Here is a 20,631-nt window from a genome sequence, read left to right on the forward strand (position 1 = left end):
TCATTCAAAGAGTTTTGATGCATTTGGCTGAATCCGAACACACATGACGCTGCAGTATATCTCTGCATTCATCCTGTTGCTTCTGTCGACAGTGCGATCATTAGCAAATGCCCGTCTGCCATTCAGTTAGCGCCCACACATGCCAGAAAGCCAACAGAACCACCAGCATGTGTGACAGACGAGATGGCGACTGCTTTTTATCCACACTTTCCATCGTGATGACGGAGGTCGATGTTTGTTTCATCAGTTCATAGAACTTTGTTTCACAGCTCTACTGGTTTCTTTTTCCATGGTTTTATGAAGTGAAATCTGGCCTTTCTGTTTTTGTTTGCATCTTGTGGTGAATTCTCTGAGGTTATCGTCACGAGGTCTTCTCTCTCTGTACACCTACATCCTGGAGAGCATTTCTGACTTGCTGTGAGGTTATAATGGGGTTTTTCTTCTCTATGCAAGTGATTTTCTCCTAAGCCACAAGACTTGTGCTTCTTCTGGTCTACAAGCTCATTTGATATTTTTTAGTTTTTCTGTGAGCACCTGCTTTTTTTAGGACGCACTCAACTGTTGAACCCTGGCAGATCGGGCACTGTGTGTTTAAATGGCTATATCTCCCACAGAGTTCTGTCTATACTGATGTAAACCTCCTCAAATTCAAGCTGATATTTGGCACTTCAGTGGGTTTTATTATGTGGTATTATAATATTGGTACTATTTCATTTTAAATTGAATGTGCTGAGACACAGAGGCTGAACAACGAAAAAATGTATTACCATCCAAATACCCTTAAACCTGAATTGACCCATGACTCCTGATGAACAGGGGCACGGTTAGAGGACCGGCTGTATGAGCATCTGGATTGGAGTGTCCCACCTCGGCCTCGTGCCCTTGAGGTTCTGGGAGATCAAATGAGCCAGGCAGGGCTAGAGATTGGGTCCACCACACCCTACGGTGAGTGTGAATTCTTCTGAATATTCTTGGTCGCTTGGTGTCATTTACACACGCATCCATAAATATTTCGCTGATGCTGGTTTGAAATTATGGCTGCTTTTCGCAGCTTTCCTTCACTCACATGGACACGCTGAAATGTTGTCAGTGTGTATTGTTTTTAAACTGCAGTGTGTTTTGTGTGCAGGATCTGCACTGCTGAGGTGTGGAGAAGTTCAGAAGCAGCTCAGCGAGGAAGAAAGAAAGTTTGTCCAAAGCACCAACATCCACTTTCTCAGCCCTCTGAGGAGTTTCACTGAGGGGGAATACAGAGCCATACAAGTAAGACAACACACACACATCATCTGTATATATCATGGCACTGATACACCAAGACATTTTCAGGTCTTGAATCTCTATTCTCTTTTTCCATTCTTTCCGTCATTCATGTTTAGTCTGTTCGTAAACAAAACAAGTGGGTTTGTGTGTGTGTTCACAGGATGAGCGCAGGATGTTGCTGAACAAGCGTTTGGACTTGGATATAGCTAAAACTAGGCTGAGGAAAGCCCACGAGGCCGACCGAGAGGCCAGAGTGAGTTGCTGTGATGGCGTCTTGACCTTGATTTCGAAACATAGACTTTGAATACATATGAGTTTTCTTCAGTAAATTAATTACGGTAAGAAGGCAGGACATATATTATCTTTATGTATCTCACCTTCCTGCTCTTTCCTGTCTTTTTGTCAGAACCTGAATGCAAACCCACTGGACGACGACTACCTGTCTCATGTTTCCTACATGTTCAGCTTCCTGCGTGTTAAATGGCTAAAGGTCAGTGGTTGTATACAAGGACATGCACGTACACGGACACAGCTGAACCTGCTGTTTGGCCACTGAGTACTTTACTTGCCCTCTGTCTCTTTCCTCCAAACAGATATGGGCCCAGGAAATCTCTCAGGTAAGAGATAGAAATATTCCTGTAAATAAGCTGTAATAGAGGAAGACAGTCTTAACACTGCCAATAGTTATAAAACTGTATTGAATTGAGTATATGTCCTGATAGTTGAAATGATAGTTTTATTTCTATTGTTAAGCTGATTTAGAATTAAACTTTTCAGGGCTAATGGGAAATTTTCAGAAACAAAGCTGGTAATTTGTGCACATAATTGGAAAGACTATAAAAGATGATTATGTGGGTGCACGCATGTGTGTGTGTGTGTGTGTGTGTGTGTGTGTGTGTGTGTGTGTGTGTGTGTGTGTGTGTGTGTAGGCAGAGATGGAGCTGAGAATCTGTCAAAGTCTGTTCGATCGACAGACAGAAATTACAAGACGGGCTCTGGAGGGAATCAGCAACACTCATGTATGTGCACACAAAGACACACACACACTCACAGAAAGATAGAAAATAAGATTCTGTCATGTTGCATATTGCTTAAGCCATTTTTTGTAACATTTGTAACAAATAACCAAATCCCAGGCAAAATGTTATAGTGTCCTCTGTTTTGGAAAGTAAACAGTTTTCTGTGGTTTGTCATTCAATGTCTCCTAAATAGGAGGGCATCAATAAAGGACGCAAATTGTGCTAATTTGTTTTTATTATGTGGTCTCAGTCATTTGTTAGTGAGTAGCTATGATATTTTTCTTTAAAATGTACAGTATTTTTATTTCAGAGCCAAACTGATGTCATTCTATTTGCCTTGTGGTTTATTTGTCTTGTGTTTTTTGTTTTTTTTTTTCTCAGACCAACCACATGCGGAGCCTGACTGACTTTGTGGAGGCTCAAGCCTGCTACTTTGACCAGTGCAACCAGCATGCTCAGGAGCTTCAGAAACAACTGGCAAGGTCAGTATGGTCTGGTTTACAACACCTATAGAATAAATCATTATAGAACCAATGTGTGTGAAAGTCTCATATTGCGTCTGTATGCTTTCAATCAACATCCACGGTTTTTATCTGAATTGAGAATTTTTTTTTTTTTATACTTCTTAGATCTTTTTGACAAGAACAACACAGTCCAACAACATTGTTGCCAGGCACCCTGACATCCACAACATCAAGAGTTTTTTCACACAGTATTATCAAAATACAATTTGCAGCTGTCCAATGAAACCCATGTACCTCTAATTATGGCAGTTTGGATGAGGTGTTCCTTTATTGGTTGAGGTTGTTTACAAGGCTGTTTAAGTACATGAAAAGTTGACATATTGGACCATCGACCAAATGAGTTTCCATTAAGTTTACAGGCTTTCTTGTTAGCTCAGGACAGAAATGAAACGATTTAAAACTATTTTCAACATGTATCCTGTAAACTCAGAACCCAAGTACCACACCAGAATGTATCTAATACAACATGGGTATCCAATCCATTACTTTTTTATATGAAACTATAACCCCAGTTGGCAACAAATAGCTGTTAACACAAAGATGCCCAACTACAAAAATGCATTTGACATTAGAAGAAATTCAGGACATCTTGTCTCACAAAGGAAACAAGACTATTGGGAATTATTTTTTCTAATTCAGTTACTGACATTAATGACTTGGTTATGGTCTTGTTTCTCCTTGCAGCATTCCAGCAGTTCTCTGCTCCAATAACTGGCAGTCAGCAATTAGTAATCAGCCATCAACAAGCAGCCATGTAGCCAGTGAGCCCATTGGGTTAAATCAGGTCACTCCAATGCCCGTAGTCGTCCATCAACTTCCAGACTTCGATCAGGACTCATGGAATGCAAATCCACCACCCGGGACTGAAAAAACAACAACAGGTTCCTCCTTAACCACAAGGCCACTGGACCAGAGAAATAACAACAATAACAACAGAATGCTTTCAAGTGACAGCCAAGAAATCAGGTACAGCTCAGCAGTCAGCCGAGCATTTGATGACGTCCGTACATCAAATTCAGACAGTCACGCTACAGATCGGCTCTCGGCACCCAGCAGGACGGTCAGCACACACGTGGCAACTCACAGAACGACTGCTGAGTCTCCATCTTCAAGCCAGACAGGGACATTGAGTTCGACCGCTGCGATAACCAATGGTGCAGGTAGTGCAGTGACAGCAGCATCCTCTCAGCCTTCACAACCTAGTGGGACCGTGAGTGAGTCTCAGACAGCAAGTGCAGTAGCCAGTGAGACCATGACAACCAGTGCTGTGGCTGATGAGCCCCAAACAACCAATGAAACGGCTAATGAGCAGCCCACCATTAATGGAGATGCCCAGGAGTCATCGTCAGCCAGTCAGGATGTGGTTCAGTAGAGACTCATTTCCTGTGTGACGCGAGGATAAAGCACATCAGCTGGGACCGACTTCTATGGAGCTTCAGCTGAATTAGACTGGTGGTGATCGACATTGTAGAGCTGAGAATACAGACTGTTAGAAAGGTACAGATGCATAATCATCATAACGTGGTACAGTAAAAAAAAAATGTAATTAATCCCATAGGGAAGATAATGTGAAGTGGTTGTAAAAGTGCTTATTTTTCTAAACGTTACATAGTGCCACAATAATTTTAGGCCTTAGGAATAATCATATATTATTAATGTTGTATGAAAACGATGAATGTTGAGTATCAGTCCTGTCGCGTGGCAGTAGATGTAATGTTTCCTAGCCTCAGGCTGCAAGTCGAGGCCTGACTGACTGTTATATCTGCAGTGTGTGACTGTGAAATGTTGATTTCAGTCAATATCTGGGAAACTAAACCTTTATTTTTTCATTTAGTAAAATGAGAACTAACAAATGAAAGCTAATCAAGCTCTGTGCCAAGTTTCTGTGTGTATATTTGTTGGCATGACTACACAAATCTGTGTGTGTGTGTGTGTGTGCGTCTGTGTGTGCGTCTGTGTGTCTACGTCCCTGTATGTGTGTCTGTATATGTACTCTATCACTTGTATTTACAGCTTAGCCAAACCTGTGACACCTTTAGAAAGAAGTGTGGGAGCATGTATGTGACTTTCGACAAGTTGAGGTCATTTTCCATCTGAAACGTGCCACTTGTGAGTTGGGGAGCCCAGCGAGGTGACAGAACACCAAGCTGAACAGGATCTTTATGCCGTAGCACAGTAGAAAATATTCTTCCTCGTACATGCTCTGGGTGTTTTCTCCCCGCACCCGCTCAAATCACATACTCACTTTTACCCTTTTACCCCCTAAAGCCCCCATTAGATGTGAGTTTCCATGTCCAGATGTTGTTAATTTTCTTCGCGAGGGCAGCCCTGCTCTACTGCTCTGGTCTGCTCTGGGGACCCTGGATGGAAACACACACATTAATGTAGCATTGGCCATAATGATGTAATCACCCACTAACTCTGTGCTCTGTGCTTTTGCTCCAGTAGATGTGTGCAGGTTTGGTTAGCTCCAGTCTTCACATTCTAGTTGCTGCCTGCCAGTTTTAAACTGCGCGTACATGCAGTCATGATTCACTCACGTGTTGTTCGTTGAGCTGATGTCAGTGAAAGGTTGAAGTTATTCATCTGAAAATGTGGAAATAAATATGCAAACAGTGATGTCATGTCAGTCCAAATCAAGTGTGGATTCTGTCTTTGTTCTCCAGTTGAGGTTTTTCAGTTATTTCCTTGTTAAAATCTACACCTCGCCGTTCACTCATATACTTTCTCCAAAGAGCCAAACCTCTTGACCTAGATTTACACACACACACACACACAGTTATTTCCAGGTTGAGGTCTTGATCGGGCTTTCCAGGCCAAGTCTAATAATATTTAACATCTCTCTAATTAACACCACGCTGACACGCTGTGAAGCTTGTGGTTAAGTTTGGCTCACTTCATTATTATTAATTGTGTTAACTACATAACACAATGATGTCTGGTTGAGTACGATACTCCCCACAACCCCTTAACACGTGCGCACACAGTGAAATACTACTCCGAAAACACTGGCAGAAGTGTGTGTGCCTCTCTTGTATTTTGCTCGCACGTCCTCGCCGCTCTCCTGTCAGAGGCTGAGCAAACAGATTAGATCGATTAAGCGCAAGTTATGTGTTATTGATTTCACCACAGTCGGGGGGCCTGAGGTTCAATAACATCATAAATACTCATATCACACCACTATATCACACCGCTCTACATTTTTAGAGACGCCTCACAGGAGGAGCAGTCAGTGCTCAAGGACAGATTAAATAGTGTTTTGTTCCCGCAACTTTTCCTATGACTCAGCCGAACGAAAATAGCTGGTCTCTAGTTTTTCACGAGGGCTTTTCCACCACACTGATACAGCAAGTCCTTGTTACATTTCCAACTTATTTTTATCATTTCCCGTATGCTCCTTGTCCATCAGCAGAGACAGCAGCTCTCTCTCTGGTCTTTACATGATGACCCATGTGTGATGCAGGAAGGGGAAGCTGAAATGATGTTGTGCAGGCCGGTCGAGATGAGTGAGTTATGAAACCTGATAAAGGGAGTTGGGAGGCTTCTAATAATATTTCAGTCATATTTCCCTCCCTGAGGGGCACAGCTAGATAATCTTTCCATGGATAGGCAGAGTATATTGTTTTATTTACTTATTTTTAGTTTAACTTGTATTAAACTCCTGCTGATGTTTTTTAAGGGAGACCTGCCCAAGACAGCAGCCTTAAAACCAGGGCTACAAAAAATAGTAGCAGGTGAAGAGCAGACAAGAAAGGAGTAACTACTGTAGACTTTACAGTAGTTTTTAATTCAGCCTGAAATATCAGGTTTGCTGATTTGAATTCCTTTTGTAGACTATTTCAAGTGGGTGAAGGAGAAAACATGGAGGCTTTTTTTCTTATCCCTACATACCCACGGCCATACATTAGCAACAGACAGCAGACACATGTCTCGTGATCTGAGACAATGGTTGAGGTCAAAAGTCAGAAGATCACCTCAGGTATTACAATTCATCCTGAGGGGGACATGAATGTTTGGGCCAAATTTCAGTCCGTCCCCAAGGTTATGGACCGGTTGACTGACATAATTACCATCTCGGAACAGCCATGCCATGTATGGCTAAAAGTTTTAATGACCCAGGCAACTCTGGAATAGATAGTGCTATGATGTGTGAATGAATTCGATTTGATTACAAATGTGAATTCGCTACGATGCCCAAGGTCTTATAATTGGAGACACTGTGCTGATGCCTTCATATACAACAAATCTCCATGATTTAAGAACAATTGAAAAAGGTAGCAGCGACCAGCCTTTGGGTTGACCAACCATACATCCCATTCTTGTAAACGCGATATCTCAGTAACGCCTCGAGGGAACTTTTTCACATTTGACACAAACATTCAGTTGGACTTAAGGATGAACTGACTCGATTTTGATGGTTAAAGGTCAAGGTCACTGTGTCCTCACAAGACACGTCTTTCATACACTAGCTATGACACAATTTAACTCAAATGTCTAAGGATGAAATGAAGTGATGACATTTCATATCCAAATGGTCAAAGGTCAACTTCACTGTGACATCATAATGTTCTGCAAAAACACTTCTGGTCATTATTCAACGCTGTAACTCAGGAAGGGGCCATTGTGACCATATTTCCTCCAACTTGGCTGGTTGGCAGAGGCATACAACGGTGAGGCAGTGATTCTAGTTTAGCTGTTTTTAGTAAATGATTATAACATAATCATCAACTAAGACACTCCTTTTAATATCATTAAACACAATTGTATTTCTATTTTCTTCCAGTGACTGCATTGTTTGATTTTATCTCCATGGTTTCGTCTCCTAAATTGAGGACCATAAAGGGAAACACCCAAGAATGCCACACAGTTCTCATAAAACTGTCCTGCGTTGGCTCACTTTGCCGTGTTAGTGTTAGCATGCGGTTTGTTCATCAGTCCTGTTGCTGCTTTAAATCAGTGTAAATTCTGCCGACAACACCCACTGACCCATTTTCCCTGGCACCTCTGTTTTTGTTGGGAGAACCCAGACAACAGGATCTATTTTCCTCTAATACTCCGAATAAAATTAGTGCTAATACACGACCCAACTTTAGTCATCTCTGTCTGTCTCTTCCCTTCCCGTCTTCCTTTTCTCTGTTTGTTATGTTTTCGTCTTCCCTTCATCTCTCATCACTCCTCCCCCTCAATGCCAGCTGGGAGTGTTTTGTGTGACAGCTAAACTGTAGGTGTGGTGTGCAGGTGGGGGTGGTAAACAGCGTCTGGCGACTGCTGATAAATGGAGCTCCTCTGTCATGGAGTCACATATTGACCTAAATAGAAAGATGACCTATAGAGAGAAAAATAAGGTGGACATGCCTAAGATGAGGCAAAGATGAGAACACCAACTGTTTCGCATCAAATTTTACACTCCACCTGCAAGTTTTAACAAAATTTTATCGCCTTCCTGAGTACTTGAATTTTATGGAACTAGGACAGGGAAAATTCACACAGTGTGGAAAAATTATACATTTACCCTTCCTCACCAACCGTCCACCTCTCTGTCTCCACCTCTCCTCTTTCTCTCCCTAACTCTTCCTCTGCAGGTTCTCTCTTTTCCTGAGATAAACCTGCCAGCTTCCACCAATCAGTCCCTCTGCTACAATTATAGCCTGTCAGAGGGAAGAAATCAGACAGTTACCGACAGACATGCTGACATCTGCAGTTGGGAGCTCGGTCTGGAGGTCAGGGCTTTTCCTCTGACCTTGACATGTCCTACTTCTGCAGCTTAACCCCAACACCTGTTGGCCAGAGCGCTCTGACTAGAAGAATAAGGTCATCTGGGCTCCATAAAAGTCCAACGATATCTCCACAGAATGTCTAATCGACAGTGTAACCAAGCAACAAAATACAATCACAGCTAGAAAGCAAATTTCACAGTGTTGCTTAGCAACTATATTTAATTCCAAGTTAAAACATATTGATTGAAAACTTAAAATATAATCCAGGCTCTGCAATGATGCAACATTTTTTTATTTTTTTTTTAGGTTTAGGGATTTGATGTTGAGACACAGAACGGCAATGACTCTGACTCATCAGTCAAAAGGTTAAAAGGCAGACAGACCTCAAGAGTGTGTGTGGATTGAAATGTCCTGTGAAAACAATGTGGATGTGAATGACTCTGAAATTTAAGAGTGACACTCAATACAGTGGTATGCAGCTAGAAGTACCTGTTTGGAGAGATGAATAGATTTGGGTTATTGATAACCCTAAACTAAGTTTTTCTTCAGTGCTACTGCTGAAGCATTTTTTACCTTGCTCTGTGTCTATCTTCTGCATATACTAATACTGTTTCATTTCTTTTTCTTATTGAAACAATTTGTGTGTGTACAGCACTGAGCTGCAATGTCTTGTGCAATCATACTAACAATAGAGCTGCACCTTGACCTCATGAACCATTTTAAAGCTGAAATACTGAACGATACAGAGGCGAAAATATTAGAGTTGGTTGACAGTGGAATGTTTTTTCTTTTATTTGGCTGGATGAGATTTTATTTTGTCTAATTTGTGACATAAATTCTTAGAGAAAGTTCCCTTTTTTAAAGCAACGCACCTACATTTAAACCTTTTTTGTGATGCCTGGTGTTTATTACTTTTTTCCCTCTTTCACCCCTCTGTTTTTCTCATTCCTCTCCTCCCTCTATCCCTTTTCTTGCTCCAGTTTTCTCAGTGCCCCTGAAATTCCCCCTCTTTCACCATAATACCCCTATTTCCCACTCAGTTTGACTTTTGACATATTACCTCCACCGAAGCATTACTCACCCAAACTACACAGCACCCCCACCTCTGTCCCACCCTCCCTAACGTCCTCCCTCCTTCTCCCCCCCTTGTCGAGTTTATAAGTCAGCACCCACAACAGTTGGCTCAGTGTGAAGAGGTTTACATCACAGCGAAGGGGGAGAAAAACTAGGTGCAAACACATCTGATGTTAACAGATTCTTTCATGGTATTCAGCGCTCCATCATGTACGTGTTCAGGATCCGGCAAGTGCTGTGTGTGCTTGGCTTCGTGGTTGCATCCTTGTGTGTGAGCGAGTATGAAGGGAACTATGCAGACAGCTATGGCAATGAGATCTCTCAGGACCAGCAGGGGGGTGAGTTTTGTTTATTTGTCCTTTAGTCGCTTTGGTTCCCTGCTTGTTTGAACAGATGGCTCATTGTCAAAAACAGTGTCCTCAATGCCATGCCTGATTTCATCAGGCCAGATATATAATTTTTCTAACGCTTTTAAGATTCATTCCACACAAATTGTTTTATTTGTTTTGGAAGATGATATAGGTGCCCCACAAGGCTTTATTCTTAGTCCACTTTCATTCACTTACATACCATATCTGCTGATCCACTGTATGCCTATCCATGGAAAGATTATCTCCAATGTATGTTTTTGTGCAGATGATACCATCTATAGCCACTGGAAGGGGTGAACTGCACATTACTTATCTGCTTTTCTTCTGGAATAAATGCCTATCCCAAGGTCATGGGACGTTTTAACTTTAGTTGTAACACATGTTCAAACAGCTAGGGAAATACAGCTTGGAATTTACATTGTAACTTTGTTGTATTAATCAAGTACCAATTAAATACTTACCACTTCCTACTTTTATTTTGGGTTTTTTTTTCTGGCATTTTATTTAGATGTAAGTTGACACTGTGGAAGGAAACAGGACTATGGGGAACAAGGGAGTAACACTGTGACTGGACATAAAAGCTGGTCTTTATAACAACTATATCACTTGCGGTTTTTGTCAGATGGATATTGTGTGTATTGTACTTCATCCATTATGATAAGGAATAGTATCCACACTGTAGTCAGTCCAAAGAACATTAGCTGATAGGCTTAATCAGGCTGTGCCATTCAACCTGTTAAGTCCCTTTAAAATATACGTACTCCATAAATGACTGACAGGTGCCTCATTGTTTAGACATTTGTGCCCTATTTCTTCGTGTTTCCTACCCCCAAACTACTTTACAGCACCCCAGGTTTGTTGAGCATTTTGAAAAAGTAAACCATGTATTTTTTACATGCTCTGCGATAACACTTCCATCTGAGTTTTGAGAGATTTCTCTTTCTGTAGCCTCATAGTTTTGGTAGCATATCACGCACGTTTCCCAAACTTTTACTTTTACTTCCCAGTACTGTATCCTTAAAGAGGCTACCCAGTATTTACAAAACTACAAATCTATTTCTCATTTCCTCTAAAAGTCCAATCCAATTTTTTCTCCCATGTTCTCCATTGTCTTGTTTTCTTCCACGACACTTGAGTAGCAGTAAGAGCTGGTAAGTATTTTATAAATACCTGATTTAAACTGTGAAATTACACTGTTATCAGATTAAATAAATTATGCTATTTTGATTACATTTGGTTTATGTAAATGTTGATAACTGCATAAGTGATGCATCCCTGTGGTCGATGTCTACAGGGGAGCCTACAACCACGCCATGCCAGGCTGCAGATTTCTCCCGCTGGGACAAGCTTTTCATTGCTCTAGAGGACTCCCACATGAGGCAGAACATGCTGCTGGAGTCTCTGGAGCAGTGCTGTGGAGGAATGGCCTCTCTCAGGACCCAGGTGGAGAAGCTGTCCAAGGGGACATGCCAGCAGTGCGTACCCAGCATGGAGTCAGCATGCAGGGCACAGGCAGAGCAGACGAGTCTCAGGCTGCAACGAGGTTTGGTGGAGCTCAGAGAGGAGGAAGCAGAGAGGGAGAGGAGGTTGAACGCTACCTTGCAGATGCTCCTGCACAGTAGTCGTGAGGAGAATGTCCGGCTGAAGCGGCTGGAGGGAGGTGGCGGTCCCAGAGTGGTGCCCTCGGGATCAGTGGACAGCAGGATGCGACCCCAACCAACACCAAAACCTGGAGGTTCTGGGACCGCGTATACTCTGGGGATGAAGCCATTCACATCAGGTCCGAGGGAGCAGGAAGTGACCGCACCACTGGACATGGCCGCGGTGGAAAGGGCCCTGGTTGCCATGGCAACAGAGCTGCAAAGGGTTCACCTGCAGCTGAGCAGAGTGATAGAGCAGGCAGGAACATCGAGGAAGGACAGAGGGGACATATGAATTGCCAGAGGGAACAAATATTAAAAGATTGACTGACATCACTGCAGTGATATTGATTTTGCACATATTCGTTTTTTATATTATTTTTAAAGGGCCTTTTTCTTTTTTCTTTTTAATGTGAGCTTGTTTGTGTCTTGTAACAATGAATTTAAATGTATCATTCATGTTGTGGGTTCATTATAATGAATAAAAATTAATTAAACAGCCCAATCAGCCTCATGGAAAGGTTCCCTCCCTCCTCCTACACAGTCGTCAACTCATTTTCAGAGCTGTGCACTTGCACGTGCATGCCTACACCTTCATCTGTCAGTGCATGTGCTTGGAAGAGTTTACACCACCGCCTCAATGCTTGTGTAGCTGTGGTGATGTCTGCAATTACCTACAACCGCAAGAGAGCGTGTCAGAGGTTTTGGATCGTGTTTAATTCTGGGCAGGTCTTTCTCTCTCATTAGCTGCTTTAACAGTCTGTATATGCTAAGAGACCATGACTTACAATGCTCTGGGTGTTTATGATTTATGAAACCCTGCCAGAACTATTACACTGCCGCCCATCCCTCCTGCAGCCTCACACACATACACACACACACACGTTCATTGTTATAAACCAGAGTTGCTCATGTTGACTAGAGGTGCTTTCTTTGTGTATTTTGCAGTTTGTGTCCGATGGCCCTTTGTCCCAGATCAGTATTTATATTTTTGTTTTTGTGGCGTATTATTAGAGCTAGAGAAGAAATTGGGCAAAGGAAATCTCAATATAAACGTAAAATTTACCAAAGATATCAAAAAATAAAAGTTCTACATATGCAGCATCAAGATCCCTGTCAATGACATATAATATGTTATTTTTCAAAATTGTTAGGCTTGTAGTTGGACAATGGGGAGCTCATGTCAAATGATTCATATATATTTAAGTAGTTTATGACAAAACATCACACTTTATAAGTTGGTCATAGGATGTTTAATTTAAAATCTGCAGCTGTCGAATAAAAGTAGTGGAGTAAAAAGTAAAATATTTCCCTGAGCGGGGTAGAAATGTAAATAATGTCAAATGGAGGTAGGCTACTTAAATAAAGTACAAGTATCTTAAGTTTGTACCTCAGTGAGTGTACATCCCACCACCCTGCAAAATATAGCAACAAAGAACATTTGAAATGTATGTGAGTTTAATTAGGCCAGCGCACTGACATCACACAAGTGCTTTCACTGATGAATGATTTACAACCATGGCATGAATGTATACTTGTGCTCATGCCTGCGCGTGTGTGTGTGTGCATGTACTTTTCCTTATAAATCTGCAGCTGGGTCTAAAACTGCTGCCAAGATCTGAAGTTTTTTTTTTTTTTTCGGCCTATTCCTTTAAATGTCACAACCAACAAGATGCAGAGGAGCACTGAGATAGAGTAACAAGGATACTAGTTATATACAGACTTCTCACTACACCTGTCTCACCATGATATCCACACTGGTAGTTCAATGCGGGGGCACTTGTTTTCATTAAAAAGTCTCCATCTGTGCAATGTGTGTGGGGATTTTAGTGAATGGAGGCTTTGTCGTGTTGTTCATTCATTTTTAATGGAGAGAAAAGGTGACAAAGAGGGAAAGCAGGAGGCTAATAATGAGGAATACAGAGGACAGACCCAGAGAGAGGAGCGTCAGTGGTTATGTGTCTGGCAGATAGTTATTAGACATAATGACTGTTCTCCACACATAGAACAGTGTTTTTATCAGCCAGCTGTCCTGACACAGCGCAATAAGCAGCCACCATCAGATCAGCCTCGCTTTCTGCCCTGGCTTCCGTTCGTTCCCCCCCCCCCTTTCATTTTCATTTCGTCATCTGCCATCACTCTCCTTCATCCCCTGCTCCTTATCTGTATGCCAATCCCATCATCTTCTCCCTCTGTACCCCCATTTATCTTCCTCTGATTGTGTGTCTCGCTCCTCTCCCTTGCCTCCCATCACTTGTTTTTCTCCGTCTCTCACCGGCAGCCAGCAGCCAAATAGATGGCATCAATCCTTGGCCGACCCTCAGCTGGCTGGTAGAAGTGACTGACATTAAACTCCTGTGAAATGTCGCCAATATACACACACTTGCACACTCACACACACTCTCAAGAAGGAGAAATCTTGATTACAAGTGGCTCTGGGAATGCATTGTGTTCGTCAGAGAGATTTTAATGTCACATCACGTAATCACTATAACAGACAATACAATATTGGCACTTTCCGAAAAGCAAAGAGGACAATACAAAATAGATAACGCTCCAATAAACATTTAGCAGTCTCTTATTTACACTGAAACCAATCTCATGAAGGAAGGAGTGAGCAGAAGAGAAAGTGGGGGTGACAAGAGCAGGGAGGAGGTGTCTATTTGATGGGCGAGTCCAGAATCTCCTCGTACTCCTCCCTTTGGCGCCGCCCACCCCCTCGAGAGGGGAGCAGCTTCATCGCCACCAGCCAACCGACGCTCAGTGTGACCATCACGTTCCCGACGACCTCAGGTGCAGTGGGAACCAATGGCAGCACGGCCAGATGCAGTAGCATGGCAATAGGTAGCTCCAGGCTCTGAGAGGCAGACACCAGAGCCGGGTGGAGGCGCGTGAGGGCGTGCGTCATCCCCAGGAAGGCTGCTACTGAGCAGGCAACCAGGCCCAGGACCAGGCCCCAAGCTGTAGCACTCATAGGCCAGGACCAGCCCTCCTGGAGCAGAGCCAAGGAGGCTGGGGCGAGCAGGCAGCCTGTCCAGCTCACTGTGAACAAAGCTGTGCCAACCCCCACCCTCTCCTTCAGGGAACGGTACCCGACCAGCGCCAGGGCCATCCACAGTCCTGCAAGTGCCGAGAGAGACCAGCCGAAAGCACCTCTCCAGAACGCAACCGGGTCTATAGGTGAACCTGAGTTGCTCTCATCTGCTGTGGGAAGTAACACAAGCCCCAAACCACACAGCCCTGCACCTATGGTGATCCCATCAGCCAATCCCAGCCTCTCCTCCAGGAGCAGGAAGGCCAGGGTCGCTGACAGCGCTGTTGTTGCCAGGCGCCAGGTCGTTGTGGCGTTTCCGGGAGATGCGAAGGTTAAGGATGAGTAGGCGCAGCAGAGGGAAAGTGAGTAGGAGATGCCATAACAGAGCAGACGTAGACGATAGCCCTCTGGTCCGAATGGATTCTCCCCCCTGTGCAGTGGTACAGCCACAGAGAGGAGCTGGATGATGGACCGAGCTAAGAGTAGAAACAGGGGGCCAAGGCTGAAGCGTTCAGAGGCCAGGCGGGTCAGGACGATCAAACAACCATGAGCCAGCGCGGAACCGAGCAGCCCCACCCAGGTGAGCCGGGAGGCGGACACAGACGCCTCCCCAAAACTGGCCAGCTGCTCACCTACCCCTCTCCCAGACCCCTTTGCTGCTTTGGCTGACCCCTCGCCTCCATCTCCTCCCCCAGGAGCCTGAGCTTTGTGGGCTGTATCCTTATCTTTGTCTCTGGAGCCAAACAGAGTCAGAGGCCACCTCCTGGTCTCCGTCAGCTGTTTCCTATCTGACGTCTCCACGAGAAAGGAGCCGAAGTCCTCAAAAGACGGGGCATCATCATAGCCGTCATCTCCGGGCTGAGGGAAGTGTGTGTGCACTCCAGGTTGAGGGGAGTATGGGGCGTGTGTAGCGTATTTGGCTGTGACAGTGTGAGGGTGGATCTTTACTCTCTTCTTAGAGCTGCCCAGGAGGTGAGTGGACTCCATTTTGAAACTTCAGAGAAGACAAACACCTGTGAGGAAACGAAAGCGCACTTTTAGAGCCACATTCAATTTATATTTCACACACACACACACACACACACTCCAAGCAAACCCCGCCCCCGTGTGATATCTCATATATCTTTAATATCCAAGATAATAATAGCAGTGACTCACATCTTTCTATGTGCCCCACGTGTTTGGCAGCGAATGTACGTAAGCTCTGCCCTTCTGAGCAACCACCGGTTCAACTGTTTTTCTTCTGTCTGATGGGAGTTGACATTAAGTCCATATCAGCAGGACCACACGAAGCTATAATGGCATATTAGCAATGCTAATTATCCCGCCTTTTTAGTCTTCCAATATAACACGACCTTCATGGGGAGGGGTTAGAGATTGCCGTCAATGACAGTTACGTAAGCAATTGCTTCCTGGCCCATTTGTCTTCTATCTCTCTCCCTATGTCTGAATTTTTTTTCTCTCCCTCTGTCTCTGTCTCTTTCCCTTCCCTTCCCCTCCCTCACTCTCTACACTACAAGCAGGGAAAATAAATATCAAGGTCGGTTCTGATTTTGTCAGTCTGTCAGAATCAGATATGTTAGCTTTCACATTAATTTTTTTTTTTTTTTAAACGGCTAATATATGAATCACATGTCCCATCTAATCTACCCCCTTCTTCCTATCATCCTTCTCAACCGTCTCCCTCCTCTCCCCCTTTCATTCTCCATCTCTTGAACTCTTCTCTTCAAGGTGCTGCTCCACAGATGACTAACTTATAACTGACGTAGTGGCAGCTCTCTGCAGCAGAACAGTACGGCCTTGCAGGTGCTACAACAGCGCACTGCTGCATTTCTGGTTGAAGCCGACAACACTCAGGAGCCCACTGGTTACCGTGGGAATGGGGGATACTTTCACATGACATAATGTTTATCCACACAAAAGCATATGGAGCATAGTACTCAGTTATTTCCCTGGAGTCACTGGGTATTACTCGACAGTAATTTGGCTGCTTTTTCCTGTTCTTGTCTTTATTGTACTTGGAACAAGTCTGCAAAAGCTAGTACTTGTATTATATATAAACCACTGCATAAAAAGGTTAAATAAATAAAAACGGACTCATACATAAAAAGGCTTTTTCTTGAGATATTTTATGAATGGAAAATTTCCAAAGTTTATTATTGCTAGAGCTATTCAATCAATCTCCGCCAACCCATTTTAAAAAAAGGGATTTGTGAGATAGTACAATATACAAATACAATACAATAGTACAAATAGACCCATAGCTACACTATGTCACAATGATGCTTACATGCAGATTTCAAATGGCTGCAGCATCACGGTTTACAAATTGACTTGCAAATAGCAGATTAATTAGAAATGTTCCGACACATATGGCCATATGGAGTTTGTTTACATTAGTGAAACATATCAAAATGAGCAGGAGGTAAATGTTCTCATGTTGGAAACCAGCTGCTTATTAGAAAAGCACACTTCAGAATCAATAAATGTCTGATTCTGTAAAACCACCTGGTTGGAGCAAAAAAAAAAAGAAATACATGACAAATACAAGTATGGTGTGAAATGGGTAAAATCTTCAATCATGGGAAAAGTCATTTTATAGTAGAATACAGATATAGGCTATGCAATGTTAGACTGATATACACTATATCAGGAGGTTTTCTGGAAAATCAATCGTGAAACAGTTTCCGGACAAAATAACTAAACACAAATGGCTGTTTTTAGCTTCCATCAAATGAATCGCCTGTCAGATCAGGGTACCTCTGCACATCGATGCAAAAATCATAAAAAATCCAATACTGCCATAAAGCAGTCCTGCACATTGATCGCCCACAATGACTTCATACATCCAGAGATGTAACTACCACCGTATCAACAGTATGGCCAGATCTCAGTTCCACACAGTTTAAATAACTTGTACTATTTGTTGGTATTGTCAACATATCACACACGTATGACAAATATGCATCTACTCCGGTGTAAAAACATCATGGCAGCTTCAATGATCTGAATGATCCGACTGCAGCAGAATTTCTGGCTGAAGCTCTTTGCTCTCTTCAGCGATGTGAAATAGCTTATTCCCACTGTCAAGCCTGAACTGCCCTGTTACAAATTACAACAGTTAAGGAGGGCCATGGTGTGAGGGCTGTTTGCCATGCGCTTCCCCCGGGCTAATGGCAAGCACTCATTAATTATTCAATACAGTATAAAATAGGTTGATTTCCTGGCTTTGAAATTATGGATTTTTGCAGAAATTCCTCTGTCTGGCCGACTTGAAGGTGAACTACTCTTTCAACGGCTGAGCCTCAGTTCCTCCAAATACACCGCGTACCAACAAGACGAGATGTAAATCTGGACTATATTCAACTACAGACTGTAGCTTGATGATTTCACAACTTCACAGCTCCTTGTTATTTAAGAATAGCCACTGGCATGAGGTTACACTCTCATGACATTTGAGAGGATCCAGTCATCCACTCCCAGCAAAGCTTAGATGAAATCTGATCAGCTGCTCTATGAAAACACAAAGGGCAAAAAAAAAAAAAAAAAAAAGGGAGGGGGGGGGGGGGATCAAGATGTTCCTGTCTGACTCTTCTCTACTCTAGTCTATAAATTTTACTGTTCTGGATGATGCATCCTGCCTCTGCAATGCTGCTGCTGCCGCCGCTGCTGCTGCTGCCTCTGCTGCTTCCCTCCAAAGCTTGTTTCACACCTCACACAACCCTGAAGTGAGCCGCTACAACCGCACACACCAGACCTTCACAACGTGAGGACGGCAGAAGATAAATCTCAGAGGAGTGAGGATGCTCTCACTCAGTGTGGGAAATAAAGCTGTCCTCCTGTTGTATTTTCTTACATCCTCTCCTATATTTTATTTACTCTGAAAGGCGTACATGACTTCAAAAGCAATACCACCTTTTATACTGACTATTAACATGCCAGTCACTTTATGAATGGTGCTCCCGCTGTTAATAATTGAACAGTCTGAAAGCATTACACAGCTGTCAAGGCTCATATGTTTAAACTAAGACTGATCAGAGCCAATATATACTGCATAATCAGTTATTACAGAGGTGGAAAAAAATGTGTGTTCTTGTTGCTTAAGGGTTGCTGCATGTTGTTCTGCAGCTAGATGCATGTGTATGTTGTGTTAAAGTGAGTGGGTGTGTGCCTGTATGTGAAGAGAGATGTTATTCTCAAGGTTATCCAGGTTCCTCCGTGATGCGCCCCTGTGACGCCAGAGGGTCGAGCGCGCACACGCACACAGACACACACACAGACACACACACACACACACACGGAGAAACACAGGAGGTGTGTGCTGCATGTGTTGTCGCATTTAGATCCAATTAAAATAGTCGTTTTTACATTATGGAGCATCACACCCTCTTCCGTCTCCACAGGGTGACGGTCGGGTTCCAGCCCCCCCCCCCGACAGACTGAGAGGCTGTGTGAGCATCTGTCCAAAGGCATGTGTGCCTGTATTATGTTGTAAGCCTCAATGACAGCCCGACCCGTGACCCGGGACGAGGTCTTGAATGGAGAGAAGCGCGCACTCGCTTCCTCGGACTGGCACACAAGGCGGCAGCTGAACCAACGAGACCTCAGACCGTTTCCAAAAATGAGTGACCTCCTGGTTTTTATGCATAATTCTAGCCCAACCAGTAATTTAGGGTTATTTAGGCGACAAAAAAAACTCACCTGCTTACCCGCAAAGCAGTGGATGATCCCGCCGGGACGGACTTCACTCTCGCTCAGCCTCAGTCACTTACAGAGCATCTCCAACGCTCCATCACCTCATCTTGGCCATCCGTTCTCCTGCTCCTCGACACCTCTCCCTCCTTATTTCTCCTGCTGCTGTCGGGAGTGTCCCTCAAGGGCACCGCGGCGCGCCCCACGCCTCAGCCCGGCCAGACCCGACACCTGCGGCCACCTCTCTCCCCTCCTCTGCTGGAGGAAAATGAGTCTTTTTTTTTTTTTTTTTTTTTTTTCTTTATGGCGACCGCCTGCCCGCCTATCGCACACTGAGCACTGATACAGATGCTGCTCCAGAGCTTGGCCACAGAGAGGGAGAGAGAGAGAGAGAGAGACAGAGCGGGAGAGAGAGAGAGGGAGAGAAGGGATGATAACGTCTGAGCATGCGTGGCAACCACTGAGCGCCAGCACATATCACTGAGTGTTATCTCAAGTCATTATGTCACCCCAATGTGTGTGTGTGTGTGTGTGTGTGTGTGTGTTATATAATACAAGTACAAAACCAATTTTCTTTTAAAAGGTGTCAAGAGGAGAGTTCCTCCGCAACCTGCAGTGGCACTGTCTGGAGACAGACTGGGACATGAAGACATAAAAAAGACTTTCTTGATGTCTTTTAGAAATGATTTCCTTTAATTATAGCTATTGTTTTTACCGTTTAAACATTTTGCTTTGACACATATTCTAAAAGATAATCATGTAGCATTGCAGTCTACTAGCACTATAAGAGACACCTATCTGGTAAATCATTAATGTATGTATATTATTTAGGAGGCTACTTGTCTTTTACTATAGTTACTAAATTCTTCCAACATTTTTAAGAACTTGGTTGCAATATCAGTAAAACTTAAACATTTAATAAAAGCTCATGTTTCCTATCCCAAAACCAGACGCCATCAGTGGTGGCTGTGTGCCTGCACAGCGCAGTATGGCAGTGTGTAGGGCCCAGCCTGCATTGCCAGTGCAGCCTCATTAGTTATATATATGTGTGTGTGTGTGTGTGTGTGTGTGTGTGTGTGTGATAGGGAATAATAACGTACACAACTCTTGCTCTTTGATGTAGTAGTGAAATGTTCACCACCTTTCCATCACATAGCAACCTGCCTCTTCTATCTCCCAGCAACAGGCAGGGTCCGGACCTGGCACTGCACCACTCGTGCTGCATGGTCATAAACCAAGTCCCCCTTTCCCTAAATGCTTCTCTCTGAGCACTTTTCAGTTTTCACTTTGAGTGTTGGTC

General features: G+C 43.6%; 3 protein-coding genes and 1 long non-coding RNA gene across 6 annotated transcripts in view; 2 read left to right on the forward strand and 2 right to left on the reverse strand.

Moving 5' to 3' along the window:
• Positions 1–5,439, forward strand: part of LOC139632888 (endophilin-B1-like) — an 8,014-nt gene extending 2,575 nt beyond the window's left edge. For both annotated transcript variants that reach the window (XM_071498156.1, XM_071498157.1), the window contains exons 3-10: positions 817–945; positions 1,130–1,263; positions 1,421–1,513; positions 1,667–1,750; positions 1,854–1,877; positions 2,190–2,279; positions 2,661–2,761; positions 3,488–5,439. In XM_071498156.1, coding sequence (XP_071354257.1) covers positions 817–945; positions 1,130–1,263; positions 1,421–1,513; positions 1,667–1,750; positions 1,854–1,877; positions 2,190–2,279; positions 2,661–2,761; positions 3,488–4,175 — 1,343 coding nt within the window. In that variant the 3' untranslated portion in view covers positions 4,176–5,439. The remainder of the gene's footprint in view (positions 1–816; positions 946–1,129; positions 1,264–1,420; positions 1,514–1,666; positions 1,751–1,853; positions 1,878–2,189; positions 2,280–2,660; positions 2,762–3,487) is intronic.
• LOC139632890 (uncharacterized) overlaps positions 1–8,807 on the reverse strand; it is a 21,322-nt gene extending 12,515 nt beyond the window's left edge. Inside the window, exons 1-2 of the long non-coding RNA XR_011693638.1 lie at positions 8,544–8,807; positions 8,316–8,451 (exon numbers count right to left, since the gene is read on the reverse strand). This is a non-coding gene — a long non-coding RNA (uncharacterized lncRNA). The remainder of the gene's footprint in view (positions 1–8,315; positions 8,452–8,543) is intronic.
• A 619-nt stretch (positions 8,808–9,426) lies between these two features.
• Positions 9,427–12,110, forward strand: LOC139632889 (pentraxin-related protein PTX3-like). The gene is made up of 2 exons (XM_071498158.1): positions 9,427–9,932; positions 11,260–12,110. The coding sequence occupies exons 1-2, from the start codon at positions 9,803–9,805 to the stop codon at positions 11,898–11,900; spliced, it is 771 nt and encodes a 256-aa protein (XP_071354259.1). The 5' UTR covers positions 9,427–9,802; the 3' UTR covers positions 11,901–12,110.
• A 1,929-nt stretch (positions 12,111–14,039) lies between these two features.
• Positions 14,040–19,709, reverse strand: slc35g2a (solute carrier family 35 member G2a). Of its 2 annotated transcripts, none has more exons than XM_071498870.1 (2): positions 19,349–19,709; positions 14,040–15,652 (listed from the first exon to the last, which is right to left on the reverse strand). In XM_071498870.1, the coding sequence occupies exon 2, from the start codon at positions 15,624–15,626 to the stop codon at positions 14,265–14,267; it is 1,362 nt and encodes a 453-aa protein (XP_071354971.1). In that variant the 5' UTR covers positions 15,627–15,652; positions 19,349–19,709; the 3' UTR covers positions 14,040–14,264. The 2 variants fall into 2 exon arrangements, with proteins under 2 accessions (XP_071354971.1, XP_071354970.1); XM_071498869.1 differs by having other exon boundaries at positions 19,341–19,709.
• Positions 19,710–20,631: the final 922 nt, after the last annotated feature.

Source organism: Trachinotus anak, unplaced genomic scaffold (genome assembly GCF_046630095.1).
Source record: "Trachinotus anak isolate AG129_WGS33_773 ecotype Australia unplaced genomic scaffold, CSIRO_AGI_Tana_v1 ptg000015l, whole genome shotgun sequence".
In the NCBI taxonomy this organism is placed as follows: Eukaryota; Metazoa; Chordata; class Actinopteri; order Carangiformes; family Carangidae; genus Trachinotus; species Trachinotus anak.

Coding starts and splice junctions, on each gene's coding strand:
- LOC139632889 (XM_071498158.1), top strand. CDS start 9,803: ATGTACGTGTTCAGGATCCGGCAAGTGCTGTGTGTGCTTGGCTTCGTG. Junction 9,933..11,259: donor CTCTCAGGACCAGCAGGGGG/GTGAGTTTTGTT, acceptor CGATGTCTACAG/GGGAGCCTACAACCACGCCA.
- slc35g2a (XM_071498870.1), bottom strand. CDS start 15,626: ATGGAGTCCACTCACCTCCTGGGCAGCTCTAAGAAGAGAGTAAAGATC.